The following is a 17,431-nucleotide window of genomic DNA, read 5'->3' as shown; positions in this document are numbered from 1 at the left end:
TGTTAAGGTATACAGTATATTATACTAATAGTGTTATTAGTGTTGATATCAATATGTTACCGGTGGTTACGGTAAAAACTATAGAATAATTTAAAAGCCAATGTTGTGTCATCTTGAGGGAACCTATACATATGCAGTATCCAGACACGTATGATCAAAACTTTTTAATAGAACAGTCACATCTTAATAGAAGGTTCAGAAGATTTGTAGATTTATAACGCATAGTAGATATGAATTGGCTGTCAACTTAACATCTTTGCATGGCCACCAATTTTTACAACTTTTCACAGTAAAGTTACAATTTCTTTTGTTACAGATGTTATATAGAAGCAAATTCATCCCGCTTGTAAACAACACTGTTAATGGAATTTGTAGTGATATCTTTCCAAGCACATAATTATGGTGTAAAAGCATCTGTGAAATTTATGAATATATTAGTGTCATTAGACCTCAATATAGTGCTAGCAATTCCAGTGACTTTGCTTAATATAATGTGCTTGTATTATAACTGTGCTGTCCTATGTAATAACGTGTGCGTTATTCCTATGTTGAATTTTTATGTTTACAGGGAATGGTAAACTTAGGAAATACTTGCTACCTTAGTGCCGTATTGCAAGTGAGTTTTAGCATACATTATAATGCATAATACAGTTACATTATGTAGCTGCAAGCATGTAACTTAATGTGTTCTTATGCTATACATGAGATGTATGCACATCCTGTAGTGCTACATAAATCCATGTGTGACATGCAGGCTAATAGCCTTGGCAGGGCCGCCCAGAGAAATTAAGGGGCCCAGGGCAAAGAGTTAAAGTGGGGCCCTTCACCCAAGTTGTAAGGTGAAGACCAAAAAAAAAAAAAAAAAAAAAGGTCACAACCTGTTGGCAATGACAATAACTACCCAAGCACCAACCTTATCTATAAGCTTGCTCCTCTGAAGAATACTGTGACTGCTCTATTAGAGTATTTAGATCTGACTGCTCTATTAGAGTATTTAGATCTGACTGCTCTATTAGAGTATATCGATCTTTTAAACAGGTATTCAGGGGGCCCTTCATGGGGCCTCCTGGGGCCCCTTTCAGGCTGGGGCCCGGGGCAAAATGCCCCAGTTGCCCCCCCCTGTGGGCGGCCCTGAGCCTTGGTATACAATAACCACTCAAACCATAGTTCTCAATCCCCTTACTTGGCTTTCTAATCTTCACACTCATGCTGCTTGCATGGTAGTGACTGCCTAACACACACACACACACACACACACACACACACACACACACACACACACACACACACACACACACACACACGCACACACACACACACACACAAACATTAGTTTGGATACATTCTGTATAGTTTGTGTTGCCTATGAAGTTGTGTGTATGGAAGTGCACTAGTTTGTATGACCTGTTTTGTGAGGTAAAAAGATCTTGTTTCCTAATGACCTGTCAGAATTTTCATTACCTTGCTATATGTGAAAATGAAGATACAATAATATCTATGCACGTTCAAAAAAGTAACAGGGAGCATGTATTTGTGTAACGTAGCTAGCTGTATATTTGTATTATTAATTTTCTGCCTGTGTGCATATTATTGTGAGGGTGTGGATACTTTCCGTGTGGAGGGTAGGTCAGGGATAAGATCTCCAGACAAGCAGTGAAGAAGAGAAGATGTGTACATGTGGGACAAGCTGTTGCATACTTTTCATGATAATGTTTACACTGTATACAAGCTAAGATTATTCACTGAAGGTGTAGAGCCCACTTTGTGTTCTTCTGGTCATACAGCTGTGCCATATGGCTTGCAGCAAGTTAGTAGGGCAGGGTCTTGCACTTCAAAGGTGCTATTTTGCATGTGTAGTAAACGTACATTTATGTCAACTAAACTACTACTACTGTGTACAGTCCTGACTATACTACCAACCAGTTAGGGTCCACTTTATCTAAAAAAAATATGCAGTAGTACCCTGTGTATGTACCTCTTAATACTTAACTTTATGTGCACACCTGCAGTGTTTGAATCAAACTATTGAGGTGTTCAAATTATTACATGATGCTGCTCATCCTTTAAACCTTGATCTGATTCTTACAGTAAGTCTCTAATCAGTTGTGTCATGTATTACTATGCAATATGTTGATACAGTATATGAGTCTTGTTCATTTCTTACAGGATAGTAGTGTGTCACCAGAACATAGGAATAAAAGAGTAACTGTGGATAGGAGAATGGGCTCTGTGGGAAAAGCACTGTATGAGTTTTTCAATGAAATAAACTCCAATGAGTCACGTACTGTGTTCAAGCCCTCTACAGTCTTGTCTACAATACGTCAGTGGTAAGTGAAGTGTATAATAGTGTATGTGTACTGTGCATGTACATATGTGTGCATGTATTATGTGTACGTATGTATGTATGTTTGTATGTATGTATCAAACGGTAAGTAGTACTGTATAAATTGGGATTACCCCAAAAATTTTGCATGCCACTGAAAATTTTGCATTTGAAAATCATCCTAGAGACATCTTATGTGACGAAAATCACCTTTACAGAATAGTTTACTGTTGTCATTTCTTTTTTGAAATGGCCTTCTTCTTTGTCCACTTGGGAGAAATACAGGGAAAGCACTATACCTTGATGGATGTGCCAGTTTGTGGTGAACAGATTGAGCCAAGTCGCATCTTCTGTAGCTTATTTTAGTCCTGATAAATTAGTTAAGCACTTGTAAATCATTTGTTGTTGCTGTCCGAATAAAATTTATTGCTGTTCCAGCGCTCTAACTCCAAGACTATTATTTATCATAAAAAGTTGAAACTTTGGCTGTCTACTCCTTTGTTACTATAGAGAAACTAATGCACAAAAATGACTGGTTTGTACTCAGCCAGTCACATGGTTTATGAGTGTACACTACTTGTGTAAAAGTTTTTAAGTATGTATACATGTGTATTGTAGCAATAAGATGTACCAAGGGCGTCACCCACAAGATAGTCATGAGGTATTCCGTACAATTTTGGATTGTATCAGAAATGAAGAACTTGAGGTATGTGATATTATATTGAGTAGACAGCTGCACTTTTGATTAGTTGATCGAAAAATTCATCATTATTTTGTAAATTTAGCTGACACAGCCATGATTTGCTTTTTTGCCTTTTCAAGATAATACAATAACTAGTATCATTTGAATTTGTGGTCTTGTAATTTGTTGAATGTTCGTTTCAAATATATGACTGCTCTATTAGAGTATTGAAACTGTCCGCTTGTTATAATGTACTCACCTTTATGTTTCATGATTTTCCACCTTTTTCAAACAATTTCCTTTTTCCTACATCTGTTACTTGTGTTGTCACCTCATTGTAAGTGATAATTGGCTTGCAGGAAATCAAACAAGCTATTTGTAAATCTTTTGGAGTAACAATGAAATCTGTTAAGCAAAAAGATGAAGAGACACAGAAAGATATTAATGGTATGTTTTTATTATACATCAGAGATATATAGCTGCAACTATATTATAAAAAAGGAAGCATGTTTGCTCCTTTGCCTCTTGTGGTATGTGAATTGTTGGCAACACTATGTCCCTGTATCCACTCAGATATAAGAATAAAAATAATAATAGTATAATATAAGTATCCACTCAGTGTACTGTACATAGTATGAATTGATACTGCTGCAATTGTCTAGCAGATTGGGGGCAAGATGTATCAATGGTACTTAGCTTAGACTACAACTACACAATTTCCACTGTAGCAGCTGTTGTGCTTAGCATATTCACTCTAATCGGTATGCGTGAAAGTATAATACACACTTGTCTGCTACACACCCACACCAGATTTCTCTTGCCACATAGTGCACTACTTCTCCCAAGAAACCTGTGACCAGGCCTGCAAATATTGAGCATGAGGGCACAAACTACACCCCGTCACGTAACATATCGTATCTCAGTAATGTAATAGAATAATTATTTGCATTCTGTTTTTAAAAGGGCTGAAAATTGCATGGCCATAGGATGGTGAAATAAAACGTTATGCATCATGAATGCTTGAAAAACAAGGCATTTTTTTGTGTCCACATGCTTCGTTTTCATAGGCCCGGTCACATGTAGTGCTGGAAATGGTTAGTGTACTGTTGATGTTTAAAATGTGATCTCAATTGCATGCATACATCAATGAGTTTTGTATGTGTGTACAATTTATTGCATAACTATCTGGTTATATTTGTGTTAGCATATTTGCGACAAGCACAGAAGCACTGCAAGTTGGTGTCAGGAGTGTTTGGTGGAAAATTTGTCAACATCATCATATGTCGTGAATGCAACTCGGTAAGTGTGGTTGATAAAACTGTACTGGAACTTGTTTTCGTATAGTCAGTCTCAGCCTCAACACATTAGAGGTGATCATCAAATTAGTAATATTCCCTGACTGTATTATTAGAGTATTTTGATAGCTTCCACTAACACAATTGCTTGGGAATTATATTATAGGCAACCCCTGAAGTATAAGTGTCCTGTTCCATAGCCTATTAAGTTGGGAGGCTTTTGTAATATTCCTATTAGAAGCTGCATAAAACCACCTGAAACTCCAGTCTATTGTAGTTGATGCACAGCTGGCACGTGAGCACACTTTAACTTTAACTTGAAGCCAGCCATCCTGGGATGGTGCTGTCCAGCAGATGATGTCAATAACGAGGATGGGAATGTCTTGCAATGTCCTATTTCCTTCAAAAAGATTGAAGGCACGTGGTACAAATACATGGTTTATTTAAAGGTAGCTCCATCATGTTACAAATAGATCTCCATCTGGTACGATCTTGAGCTTCTTTATACCTAGTTGACTCACCTACTCCACACTTCTTCATATCCTAATGGACCTTGTCCTGCCAACGGAGCTTGGCACCATGAGCATGCAGGGTGCTTCTGAGGGAGCCAACCAAACAACAGCTTCTTGGGTTGTCTTATGTCAGGCATTTTGGCAATATCTCAATCTAAACACTATCAGTAAATCACCAGTAGACTCAATCATACCAAATCTGCCAGCCAGCTTAGCAGTAGTGAGGTGTTCCTTTCATTGTACTTATACCCAAAATACCTTTTTGGTGGTAAAACCTATCCAACACTCCTGCCAGGTTTCAGCACCATATAGCAACACCCCCATCACGACTGGTTCTCTTGGTCTCCAATGTCAAATATGATGCAGTAAACACAGAATCCTGAAGAATGCCAAAAGCTTTAGGTGCACACGTGCACACACACCACACAAGCACAATACCCACATGCACACGCACACACACGCACACACATGTCGCATATATTCTCTTGTATCTGTTTTGCTATAGGTAATTGCTATTGAAGAGGACTTTTTTGATTTGTCAGTTCCACTTGTAAGCTTTTACTGTACAATACCACACAGTCCACAATTTTGTTATAGAAAAGAGTTGAAAATACTCCAAACTGCTATTCCCACACTTTTGAGTTTTCAAGTGACATTGGTGCGACTGTAGGTACTTCCAAAAATGATGTGGATGCTTTCAAAGGTAACCAAAATTGAACTTGTAACTATACATCATTCTAATACTCACGCTATATATATGTAAGTAGTTGTTATCACATGAAATGTCTTTAAAAATTATTAGATTTGTGATACAATAAGTTCAACAAGGTTTTTAGTGCTAAAATACACTATCCGTAATTGCATTGCTTTATTTGTTATTTTTTATAAGCCTCAATAGTCACTAAAACTAAGAAACAACTGGATATTGCTTAGCTTTAATGTTGTGTACTTTGTTTTGTGAAAGTACTTGAGTTTTGGGTGAAATTTATAAACCATAGTTTGGTGGTCAAGCGATGATGATACACTGCACAATTCTGCATATTGAAGTGTGTATATACAACCTCTTTTGCTTTTAAAATTCTGTTTGACCTTTTGCTTTTCTTTCCAGAGCAGCATAAAACTATTCAAAGCTCAGGTGTATCAATACCTGACTGTAGTCCTACTCTGAGTACTGACACCGAACAGAAACATTCAGTATCCTGTAGTGAGTTAACTGATTTAGTAGTACAGAGTAGTACAGTTGACATGCCTAATGCACCTTCCATGACAACAAAACCAGCTGATGAAGATCATAGTAATGTGACTATGGAGAATGAGGCTATGCACCAGCATCAGTCTAATCAACCCACTGAAATTTCTGTACCTCCTGAAGTCAACAGTACTTGTGATAGTGAAAAACTGGTTTCAGGTTCATTGGCAGTAGTTAGTGGAGCAAATGTTGATGTTAATGATGATTATATTTTTGATGCTGCTATTGCTGCTGGTGAAGGTGCTAAGTTTACAACTGATGAGAAACTGTTACAGTTGCACTTGAAAAACGAAAAACTTCCTTACCGAGTTTCACGTTGTGATGTAGAAACTGATTTAGAGGCTGGACTGCAAGCATACTTTGAACTAGATGTACTGGATGAAAATAATAAGTTTATGTGTGATGTTTGTACTGCACTAGGAGTAGATGAACAAGGTAAAGTGATACAGTAATTTGCCCAATGCTAAACTTATAGCAGTTTATGCCATGTACTACTGTATTTATTTACTAGGATATACATCCAATCCGGTTGTATTACGTGAAGTCAGTAAGCAACTTAGTATTGCTTCTCTACCAGAAATATTGGTCATTCATATGAAAAGATTTAACTTTGGTCAGCAGAAATCTTCAAAAATAATTTCTTTCCCTTTGATTCTGAATATGGCACCTTATTGTACCAATATTTGTCTTGAAGTAAGTGTGTGTTAATATGCACATAAACACACTATCCAGTAAGGTTGTTTGTTAGTCTTATTTGATTGCTTGTACCTGCTCTTGTTGTGCATTGTTCATGTGCTAGTTTTATCCTACGTTATGGTATATATATACTGTATAGTAGAGATCATGAAGGTTTGGAGTTTACTAGCCAAAAATATCACCCTAAAACCAGCCCCGTTTTTCCTTCATGACAGCTGGCAGTATTGGTTAGGTGAAATCAAAGCCAAAAATGTACTGTAGAGTGATCCCAAACCTTCCCCCTCTTAATATTTAATTTTCTAATTGACTAACTGCTTCAGCTAAGCATAAAGTAATGCTATGGGTTTAAATATTACTTCACTGTTCATTGTCGCTTCAGCTGGAGACGTACCTTTTGCCAACCGCAGCAGTTACAATGCATATATGCATCATGGATTCTCCTTTGTGTGGTCCGAACACTGCATCAAAACAAACACCACAAGCAAAGCACTTAACATTGCAATTAAAATAATTGTTTCATGTAAATGAAGATCACTGGGTATGTGGCACCTGTACGAAATGGAGCACTAGCATATGATTCATGATATACAAAGTGCAATTCATTTGGAATCAGGCTACACTGGCAATGGTTTGTCCCCAACAATCATTTACTGAAAAGTGAAGTGGCCATTGTGTTTCGTTTTCAGCTATAATATGCCCATTACTCAGCATTACAAAGAGCAGTATGATCGAGAAGTGTCTCTGTGATCAATCCAGTCACTATGGGAAATACAGGCAATGAGCATGATAACACAGGTAAGCTGTATCACGCTACTGTAAGTTGACACCTTGCATAGTCAGCAAAATAATCAGGACACAAAGGACGAGGACTTTTCTCTTGAGTGAGAAAAGCCTTTAGAAACTATTGAGCTTAAACTGGGCAAATGTCACCAGGCAAGGGTGTGTGCTGGGTAAGTTGTGCAAGTTATAACTACATATGGCAACAAGATTAGTGTCACACTAATATGAAATTTTGCCACTAAACTGTTCCAATAACCGATATTGGATAGTATTGTCAAGTGCTGGCAAAGCCAAGTGTCAGATATATAGCCCGCTGTCCCTGCAATGGATGTGACGCAGTAATAACAAACATTGTAATGCATTTATAAAAATCATTTGGTGCACGTGAGCAAGTGTTTTGAAATAAATCTGTATCTGCTACTTTTTCCATCACAGTGCCGGTCCGATACTGATACACAAAAATATAGCCGATATATGGTTTTTCCAAAAACTGATCCAAGTATCGGTGCAAAACTAAACAAGATATTAAGCCATCATGGTCTCTTGACCAATGGTTTTCTGTATAACATAAGTACCAACCTTCTGGACCAGCTCTTTTGGCAAACATGCTAACGTCTTTAATTTTAGTTGGCAGTAACTTTCCTGTCAGGGTGCAAGATAGTAATACAGTAGTCTGCCTTTTATCAAGATTTACAACCTCAACTCTTTTAGGAAACTTTCTCCTTGAATGTCCAATCAGGAATAGGTACATGGTACTTTATGGAGGAAATAAAGAACACCTTTTTGTTTGATGTTGCCCATGCAAAGTTTTGTAAACCCATATAAATGCTCCCAGTATCTAAGATCATGCTCTCAGATCTTCGTGCTTTAAAAACCTTGGCTTTGCTCTTCAGTTTCAAATTCCACAAAGATCCTTTTGCTATGTCTCTATCCTAGTGTGATATATTTCTTATTAGGTTCATTTTACTAAAGTTATTTCCTACTAGCAGTAAAATAGTTTTTGAAGACTATAGTTATTTACATTATATGCATGCATTTTTGGCTATAGGAGTTTGCTGATTCTAGAAAGAGAATATTGTATGGTTTATATGGTGTAGTGGAGCATTGTGGAAAAAGTTTATCAGGTGGCCACTATGTTGCCTATATTAGAAGAAGGAACAAGAAGTTGGCAGAACGTTTGTCCAAACAGTCATCAGGTCTGATCTATGATGAAGATGAAGCTAAAAGAGGAGATTGGTTATTTGTTGATGATCGTCAAGTCAAGAAGCTTCCAAGTGGCTTTGCAGAAATCAAATGTCAAGCTTACATGTTGTTTTATGAACGTCTCCCTATGATTACCCCTTAATGGTTTACTTGATCATGTATTTTTAGTTTAGATTTATAACTGAAGTCTCTTTTATTCATGCATATTTTTGAACATGGTTGATACAGAATACTAGTTGTAATTGCATTAAAATGTATTTTGTTAATTAAAGCACAGGTGGAAGTTTAGCTATTGTTACTATGTAAGTAGGATACTGGTGTAATTGTAATCACTATTCTGAAAGCGCTTAAAATAATACAAATGTTGCTTTGGTAATGAATGAAGTACACTCAAGTGCAAGGAAATGCGTACACTGTATTTGCAGATGTAACTATACAGGCAGTTGAAATGTAACTGTTTTCATGCTGCGAGACCAGTGAGTCTTGCAGACTCTCAGCCTGTTTTGTTTGGAGCACTATAATTTGAGATGGATAAGTACATGAGGCTTTGGTATTGAAATTAGGCTGAACAACAGACCTATCTTTATGTTGACTTTTCAACCAAAGGTTCATTCATGCCGTAAGCCTTGTGGCATTGGTGATAGATACCTCCGCAGTATATACCTTTATGCATTGGGCATTCCCTACTGGCTACCATAATTTCTAACAAAAATAAAAAGCATTGAAAAAAACGTGTACATAAAACGTGGCTAAAAAAGAAAAAAAAATCACTTCCCCAGGGGAGGCTCGAACTCCCGACCTTCGCATGTCTGATACTGTTTATAAGTACGACGCGCTAACCGACTGCGCCACTGGGGAGATACTCTCTACATGAATTTTTGTCGTATATGAATCGAGATATATTAGTCAGTGTGTTGTGAAGATATCGTGCGATTCCTTCATGTCTCCGATTCCTATATAGCCGATATCACAATGATGGCATTATATAATGTTCCATCTTCTCAATGATTATTAACGTTCACCCAGCGATAAACCCGGTAGGTCCACGTGGCACCACCTTGCTATCCTGATTGTGGGTTTAGTAGCGAGTTACAAGTATATGCGATTAATTGCCTTGTACAAGAAGATATATTTTTTCAATTCAACAATGGCCTTTATATAATTTACACACAAATAACGTAAATACCTAAAGCCTAACATATTAATATACATGTAGTTACTACTAAACGTGGCCAGAGTTCGAAATGTTTAGGACTCAAAATCCAGACTAAGGCCAAGTTTGTGGCCACCACCATTGACATTGCGAGCTTCGATCAAGGAAGACAAGCCCAATCTTACACCAGTCCTGTAATATAACATCGGTAATGTGTAAGTAAGCAGATCATGATATGCCTACCTGATATCTTGGGCATAGCTCAAACCAACCTGTCCATTGTCGTTAACTTTGGCCTGTTGTAAAGAAAAAAATCCATCATAAGAATGTGAATGGTGTACATAAGCATAAGAACACATCAAAGGACACAAAATAGGCAGTATTGGTGATAGTTCGATACCCCCAACTAATGCCCACCACACTAACCTTTAGTATAGACCCATCATCAAGGGAGTATTTGCCTCCAACAGCAATTGAAACATTGCCAGACTGCAAGTTGTAGTTTGAGGACATGGCCACCTCAGTGTTTTTGTTAAGCTGTTACAAACAGAACTAATTGCATGCACAAGCAAGAATAATAAACCAATTTACCTTGTGGTGCACTGAAGCTACTACATCTGCAATGTTGTTACTACAAAATAACATACCAACTACACAAGTTCTTAAAATAAAACAGCTAACTTACAGAGCTCCGTGTACTGTGAAATCAGAACCGTAGTAGCCACAAGCGATGTTGTTATTAGTCAGAGTTGAAGTGGTTCCTTTGTAGGTCAAATGGTAACCTCCATACCAGCCATTATATCTGTACAAAACACATGTGATATATTGAGTAGCACATTCTACAAATAACTTACGCCAGCACAGTTGAACCATTGAAGACTGGACCAGTCACAGACATGTCAATGTCACCCTCTGTACTGACGTAATTTCTCTTATAAGAAGTCTTCAGATTACCACTAGCTTTCCCTGAGCTTGGAAACCACTCTGAGCTCAGAGAGAACTTCAGTCCTTCAACCTTCTACACAATTAATGCACAGTACTATATGCTTATTTCATATAACCACGTACTTGTGGCTCAAATGTAAGCTCAGTGTCCAATTGACCGCCTGTGGTCCACGTCTCACTGAAGGTGAATCCTTGGAGAAAACAATGTAGTAGTACATCTAGCACTGATACAAAGCTTACCATAAGCACTACATTTCAGCTTTGACTTTAAATTTCCTGTTGTACAAGCTTTTTCTAGATTGTGAGTTCCATTTGCTTCAAATTCCTATGCATAAAAATGAAATGTCAGGTAATGCACTTCATTGACAATATTTGTTTTTAAAAAAATGGTGTGTGTACATTACAAGAATCGGCTAACCACTTTCACTATTACACACTAAAACATGTGTTGATTAAAACCAAGCCATACAAAAGTAGTTATTCTAAATAATGCCAATCCTATTAATGTGGCAAGCAACTCACCACTCCTGAATCAGTCTTGGTCTTCAAACCCAACTTCACTTTTGGATAATCTATATCATATACCGAAAGTAAAAAAAACAGTACACAAAAGTATTACGTCTTACCAAATCCTTTATCAAATAAATTTTTTGCTGATTTGCCAAGATCGCCGTATTGTGGTGGGATAAGACCGTCCATTATATATCTGGTAAAACAAGACATTACACATGTTAAATACACACACAAAAAAAAATGTACGAAACTCAATGTGCAACAAGATGCGCATTAATTAGAACATTTAGCTTCCTAGCTCACTTGGCTCTTTGCAGTGTTAGTAAGAGTCAATATGGTAAGACAATACACTAAGTAACTAGATTTACTGCTGCGATAAATAAGAAATACGCGAACCAACATTAGGCCTACCTGGACTTGAGAACATGCGTATTATAACCATAAATTCTTGCGAACAAGAACGATACATTTACGTGTAATTCTACAATCACGATCGATAGATTTCACATTCTTTTAAGCGCCAACCGTATCCTAAAACTATCAATATTATATCAATCAATTTCACCAACAAGAACGGCTTTTGGACACATATACAAACACAGGGAAATTATTTAAGAGCTTACCTTTCTACAGGAATGAAGAACTACAGCAAGTGAAGAAGCGAGTCAAAAGGTCTCGACACACGTGCACCGCAATCTAATCGAAAGGCAGCATTGAATGACGTCACAAAATTGCATCAGGGCCTCTAAAGTTTAGGTAGAAGGCGGAGCCTGTCTCAATGAAAAGCTCTGAACAGTAGCTGAAAACTTTGTAATGAGATAAAGTGTCTACGTTAGTGTAATATAATAAAGAAATCAGACGATATGTCTTCAGGGCCAATGGTCGAGAGACAGAAGAGCGAGTCACTGGATATTCCGCCCCGCAGAGTGGAGATCACGGATCCTTCACAGCTACCCAGTGATTATTCTACCACTCCAGGCGGAACCATCTTTTCTACCACTCCAGGAGGTATTAAATTATAGGCCATCCGTTTAATGAATTGAATAACCCGTTGAATAGTTTCAACGTGTAGTTTTTGTTTACCGCATACTGTCATGTGGTGGTAGTTCTCAATGTACAAAGTCGCATTATAAACTTTATCCAGCTTGTTTTGATAGCAAGTTAAATTTAGTTTGCACGTGTGCTATCGGATATCACGTGACCTGATCATGAAGATATAGGAAAGTGCTGTGCTGTCAAATATAGTGAATGAAAGCTTAGTTACCATGAGGTTTTGTTGTTTTTATCCAATGGAATTGTTAAGTTTTGGAACTAGTGAAGTAGCCTCAAGATCTGGACCTTTTTAAGAAAAGCCTAGATGACTTGGACTCAATCACTAAGCTCTTACAGTTAAAAGATTTATCATTCTGATTCTTTGTGGGCAAGATTTACTTCTGATGGTGATAGCAGTATGTTTGAAGTGTTGAAACATACCATCTTACATTCTGTGTATTTTGATTCTTTCGGATGTCCAAATTTCTGTATGGGTACTTTAACCAGTTGTGACATAAGCATGCATGAATTTAATAACTTGTGCTATCTTGCTGAAATATCTTTGCAGGATAACATTCAATATGTTTGTTGTCCATTAACAAGGAGACTTGTGGACATGGCAGGGTTTGTGGCTGCCTCTTCCTAACATAACCCATACGACTGATTGAGATATATTCTACTGGCGGTTCCAGCGCACTAAGTGTATTGCAGGTCCTAACAATCAACATTATACCGTTAAACTCCATATCATTTAGATTTTTTATTGTCATCCTGATACTTCTTTTTCATTTCAGTATTACTTTTTCTAATGCCAATAATGTTGACAACTCTGAAATCAAGTGTTTGTTTGTGCACATTGTCCTATTTTATAACAGGTTGGCCAGCTGCTTATTCACCTACACAACATATAGTTCATTAATAAATATTTTGGTTGGCAATATGGCTCTGGTGTAGCTGCAGGTTGTTTGTGATGTAAAGCTCAACTCACAAAAAAATATAAAATAAATTGAAAGGCTGGAATTCTTAGTGAAAAGTGTTTTGCTTCTAAAATCTCCTTTTGCCCTGTTACAAGGCTGTGTGGAATTGTGAAGAAATTGTTCATGTCTCAGTCGTAGACAGAAATTTATACTGGGAGCTTTTTGGTTGCTTCACAAAAATTTAGACCTCGCACACACAACCCACTGTTCGTTATCCATATTGTGTGGGCACCTATTAGAACAAGTAACAATGTTTGAGTATTTGGTGTGTTTTTATTTTTGCACCTGCTTTAGTGGGTGACTTGTTAGACGACGTGTTTGCCTATGAAGTCACCAATGTAGTATAGTGTGTAAAGAGAAGAGGTCGAATTTTCCATACTAAAATTTTGAACTGGAGAAATCATCTTATAGCAAGGCTTACCTGTCTGGACCTTACTGATACACCCTACTCAATGTGGTGTCAACCCATTGAAAAGTGACTTTCATATGACAGTTAATACAACCAAATGGCACAAAGAACAAGTACTCTGTACAGTACATGTATATATGTAGAAAGATAATCTGTATTGTATTTACAGTGATACTTGAAATGAAGGATCTGGTCCCTGAACTTGTTCTCAGTACTATGATCGTAAGATTGTTTACAAACTCATTAAAGCTAGATGGCATATCTCCTTTGTTTTTATCTGGCCATTAGTTTTAGGTGTGCTGGCTACTGCCTCTATTGTATGGGTGTACAAAGCCATTGTATGAATGTTGTTTATTATGTGATTAGCTCACTCAGCACTGTGGTTCAGTGTACAATGGGTACTGGTTATCTGGTGGATGCCACATCTGAGTTGACAAAAATTATCTTGTGTCAAGTAGGTAGTTTTTTGTTGTTGTTTTTTGGGATCTTGAGAAGTTTCCATTTTTGTTCACCACTTCATGGTGATACCACACATGAAGCACATGTAGGATTACTGTAAACTATTTCCCTGCTTTAAAATTGATGATGTTCACCTCAAGGGAGTGGCAGAACCATCTTACGAACACCATAATCTTCAGCAACACGTGCAGTGTTTCTTAAACATCTATCTGCCATCATTAGAATCACGATCTGTCAAGGACACGCAAGAATGTTACAGCAACTTTTATAAATTGTTCCAGCCATCTCTTAGATATTTGCCTTCAAAGTTATTAATTTTCTATGTATTCCTTGATTTTTTTTGCAACGCATGCAGGTGCACGTGCATGCACACACATGCAGAGGAGCTTTTTAGTTCAAATTCGGAGCAAGCATACTAAATTATGACCGTCTCAGCAAAAAAAAACTGCCTTCGTTGCACAACTTCCAATTTATTTTTTTATTTTCTCAGCACCATCTGCAGTAACCAAGGAATGGATCGCCAAAGTTTCAGCCTATTGTGGTGAGTAGTTTTGGAATTATAGTGCTAGACAGTACAAAGAGCAAGGTACGGTGACCATACTGAAAATAAACTACAGGCACTTACGTTCACAGCCATATCTTCATAGCCATAACTTCATTTGCGTTAGTCTACAATGTTGGAATTTGGCTTATTAATGTTCACCATTGATTAGGAGATCAGCCAAGGTATAGTGTTAGCCTTGTAGTTACTTACAATATTATGGGTATGAAGGTGGTTTAGTTGATGAAATGATGACAATCTTGTTTATGTTTTCCGCATAGTAAACAAACGCATGTGATACGCATACTGTTGGGGCTACAGAAACGAAACAGATTTTTTGAACTCTCCATGAGCAGGCGAATAAGATGGTGTATAATTTAATTGATTTAAGTCTTCTTTCTCTGAGTAATGACCCAATAAAAACTTGCATATTTTCTCTTTGTAGCATGCGTAACAATTTTTGTTATAAAATTATAATAAAGAGCTAGCTATTGCACATGAACCACAGGTGCAATTTATTGTCAAGTCTACTAGACAAATCACTTGTGAAAAGAATTTCTTGCATACTTTGTTGAGCTATCAAGGTACAAACCTTTTTATAATAAAATGAAAATAACAAGGAGTTAAAGCTTGACAACCAAGCACATATGACTGCACAACTGGGATACTCCACAACTGGGATACTCGGAGTGATCATATATTCTAATAGAGCATTCAGCAAATTATGCAGTTACAAATTCAGTATCTAAAGTACAAAATAGCCATTAAGAAAATAAGTATACCTTTAGGGTTGACTTTTTTTGGCTGGCTGTGGAATACAAACTCCAAAGCATCTGTCTGTAACCACAGCCTACAACCAATAATTGAATATGGCCATGTGTACAGTGATTCTACAGTACATTGTTTTACTGTAATGTATTAATGTCTTCTGATAGTCAGTAGTGTGATTTTATGTTACATACCATGTAAACCATGCTAGTCAGAATAGTACAAGTATATTGTTTGACCTTCTAGGCACAAGGATAATATATGAACGGAAGTTCTTACTACAAATGCAACACTCTCCACTGACAAGGAGCCCTCCCAAGAACATGGCATCCATTCCTGGAGTGACCCGTGTGAAGTCTCCCTTGTCAAGTCCACCCATCAGTACGTCACCTCAGCCTCCTAGTGTTACGTCACCTGCTAAGAAAGACTCGGACACTGCACTGAGGCAGGAAGGTTAGAAACAACCCCCTCAGGATTATTATATGTACAGGGTAGATCCTCTTGAAATATGCTTATTTAGACTATGTGGTATGAATACATGTACAACCCCTCTATCCATGCTCAGTTCAGTTTTAACACTAATAGAGTGTTACATGGTACACCCATTACAGTATGTAGTTTTCATCATTGGTAAAAACAAATTCTAATTAAGGCACTTCATTCATTTATAATGTGTCATGGTTTGTAGTGAATAAATTTGTACGTGTTGAAATCAAAGATGACATACTATTGCCTTTGCTTTTGTAGTTGAACCATTAATATTTCCATAATTGTTTTGTAAAATAACTTTTTTGGCCATATGTTTTACACATGCTATCTATTACCAGTAGCTCATCAAATCCTATGGACAAGGGAGCACGTAACTCCATACACTACCAATACTATGGGTGAAATTCAAACATGGCGTCAGTGTTACTATGTATATAATTGGTTACATCATTCTTACGTACAAAAGGGATATACAGAATGGGCTGCTATTCCACTGCTTGATAGGAAGATTGGTAAAGCTTGGAATAGTCAAACGAAGTAATTTTCCGTGATTAGCGACTGTAGAAAGACTGTCCTGCTATGCTTGTGCTACTATTCCTCCATCATTCCATAGCTTTGCTTTGTCGCAGCAGAAACATGACGTACTCGAACATGTGCCTCCACATAATATCCTAATTAGGAAATTGTAGAAGTTATTTATAGTACATGGCAGCCATGTTTGAATTTTGCTCTTTATGAAGTTACACACTCCCTTGTCCATAGGATTCGATGCGCTCCTGCTACTATGCCACTACTATATAGGCATATTCAAAGTTTCCAGCCATGGCTTACTGCACAAACTGTAAGCTGCCTACATCCCAGATCAAGGTACTCAAATAGAGCAGTCACATGGTAGTTATATACTCTTGACTTGTACCAGTGTTTTCTGGCTACATATCTACTGTTCTACTTGATGTGTACTATATCACATTCTGTCACAAAAAAATATTGACATGGACAGGTTATGTTTAACTAAACTTTCCAAGTGTACATTATTGTGTAAATGGTTATTACATGAATTTCTTTATGGAAATGCTTGTTATATTACTGTAAACTGTACTTCAATCTGTAGGATGTATTTCTAATAAATGCCCAGTTGTATTATAACTAGTAATTAGGTAATGATTATATTTTTTTTTCTGTGCAGATGTTTTTGAGATGGACATTTGACTTTTTTACCTGGTGAAAATATAGGAGCACCAAACTAAATCACTATACTACTGAACATGTTGTAAATACATGCAATACATTATACAGTGTGAGAAAATGTCTGCACACACTTTGTATTTGAAAGAATGTACATGATGGGGCAATATTGTGTATGTATATCGTTGTGAACAATTTGTTTGCAGTAAAAAGTCCGTTA

At 37.1% G+C, this 17,431-nt stretch overlaps 3 protein-coding genes and 1 non-coding gene across 6 annotated transcripts in view; 2 read left to right on the top strand and 2 right to left on the bottom strand.

Moving 5' to 3' along the window:
- LOC136262561 (ubiquitin carboxyl-terminal hydrolase 45-like) overlaps positions 1-9,028 on the top strand; it is a 14,789-nt gene extending 5,761 nt beyond the window's left edge. For all 3 annotated transcript variants that reach the window (XM_066056877.1, XM_066056879.1, XM_066056878.1), the window contains 12 exons: positions 1-7; positions 569-616; positions 2,010-2,087; positions 2,167-2,327; positions 2,942-3,029; positions 3,365-3,452; positions 4,210-4,304; positions 5,318-5,362; positions 5,410-5,515; positions 5,921-6,496; positions 6,573-6,754; positions 8,586-9,028. The exon at positions 1-7 is cut by the window's left edge and continues 37 nt beyond it. In XM_066056877.1, the coding sequence (XP_065912949.1) occupies positions 1-7; positions 569-616; positions 2,010-2,087; positions 2,167-2,327; positions 2,942-3,029; positions 3,365-3,452; positions 4,210-4,304; positions 5,318-5,362; positions 5,410-5,515; positions 5,921-6,496; positions 6,573-6,754; positions 8,586-8,882 (1,771 nt within the window). In that variant the 3' untranslated portion in view covers positions 8,883-9,028. The remainder of the gene's footprint in view (positions 8-568; positions 617-2,009; positions 2,088-2,166; positions 2,328-2,941; positions 3,030-3,364; positions 3,453-4,209; positions 4,305-5,317; positions 5,363-5,409; positions 5,516-5,920; positions 6,497-6,572; positions 6,755-8,585) is intronic.
- A 483-nt stretch (positions 9,029-9,511) lies between these two features.
- On the bottom strand, positions 9,512-9,598 carry Trnai-uau (transfer RNA isoleucine (anticodon UAU)). Its single transcript is given in 2 exon segments — positions 9,512-9,547; positions 9,561-9,598. It is a non-coding gene; the product is annotated as a tRNA-Ile (tRNA).
- A 251-nt stretch (positions 9,599-9,849) lies between these two features.
- Positions 9,850-12,129, bottom strand: LOC136261930 (voltage-dependent anion-selective channel protein 2-like). Its single transcript, XM_066056025.1, has 11 exons — positions 11,975-12,129; positions 11,465-11,544; positions 11,361-11,410; positions 11,079-11,163; positions 10,962-11,029; positions 10,748-10,911; positions 10,579-10,695; positions 10,485-10,524; positions 10,320-10,430; positions 10,137-10,189; positions 9,850-10,085 (listed from the first exon to the last, which is right to left on the bottom strand). The coding sequence occupies exons 2-11, from the start codon at positions 11,535-11,537 to the stop codon at positions 9,989-9,991; spliced, it is 858 nt and encodes a 285-aa protein (XP_065912097.1). The 5' UTR covers positions 11,538-11,544; positions 11,975-12,129; the 3' UTR covers positions 9,850-9,988.
- On the top strand, positions 12,066-17,408 carry LOC136261931 (eukaryotic translation initiation factor 4E-binding protein 1-like). The gene is made up of 3 exons (XM_066056026.1): positions 12,066-12,359; positions 15,784-15,990; positions 17,213-17,408. The coding sequence occupies exons 1-3, from the start codon at positions 12,215-12,217 to the stop codon at positions 17,233-17,235; spliced, it is 375 nt and encodes a 124-aa protein (XP_065912098.1). The 5' UTR covers positions 12,066-12,214; the 3' UTR covers positions 17,236-17,408.
- Positions 17,409-17,431: the final 23 nt, after the last annotated feature.

The sequence above is a fragment of the Dysidea avara genome, chromosome 7 (assembly GCF_963678975.1).
Source record: "Dysidea avara chromosome 7, odDysAvar1.4, whole genome shotgun sequence".
In the NCBI taxonomy this organism is placed as follows: Eukaryota; Metazoa; Porifera; class Demospongiae; order Dictyoceratida; family Dysideidae; genus Dysidea; species Dysidea avara.
This window is presented reverse-complemented; position numbering and strand designations above follow the sequence as displayed.

Coding starts and splice junctions, on each gene's coding strand:
- LOC136261931 (XM_066056026.1), top strand. CDS start 12,215: ATGTCTTCAGGGCCAATGGTCGAGAGACAGAAGAGCGAGTCACTGGAT. Junction 12,360..15,783: donor CTTTTCTACCACTCCAGGAG/GTATTAAATTAT, acceptor TTGACCTTCTAG/GCACAAGGATAATATATGAA. Junction 15,991..17,212: donor CACTGCACTGAGGCAGGAAG/GTTAGAAACAAC, acceptor TTTTCTGTGCAG/ATGTTTTTGAGATGGACATT.
- LOC136261930 (XM_066056025.1), bottom strand. CDS start 11,537: ATGGACGGTCTTATCCCACCACAATACGGCGATCTTGGCAAATCAGCA. Junction 11,164..11,360: donor CCAAGACTGATTCAGGAGTG/GTGAGTTGCTTG, acceptor TTTTATGCATAG/GAATTTGAAGCAAATGGAAC. Junction 10,696..10,747: donor AATGGTTCAACTGTGCTGGC/GTAAGTTATTTG, acceptor TGTTTTGTACAG/ATATAATGGCTGGTATGGAG.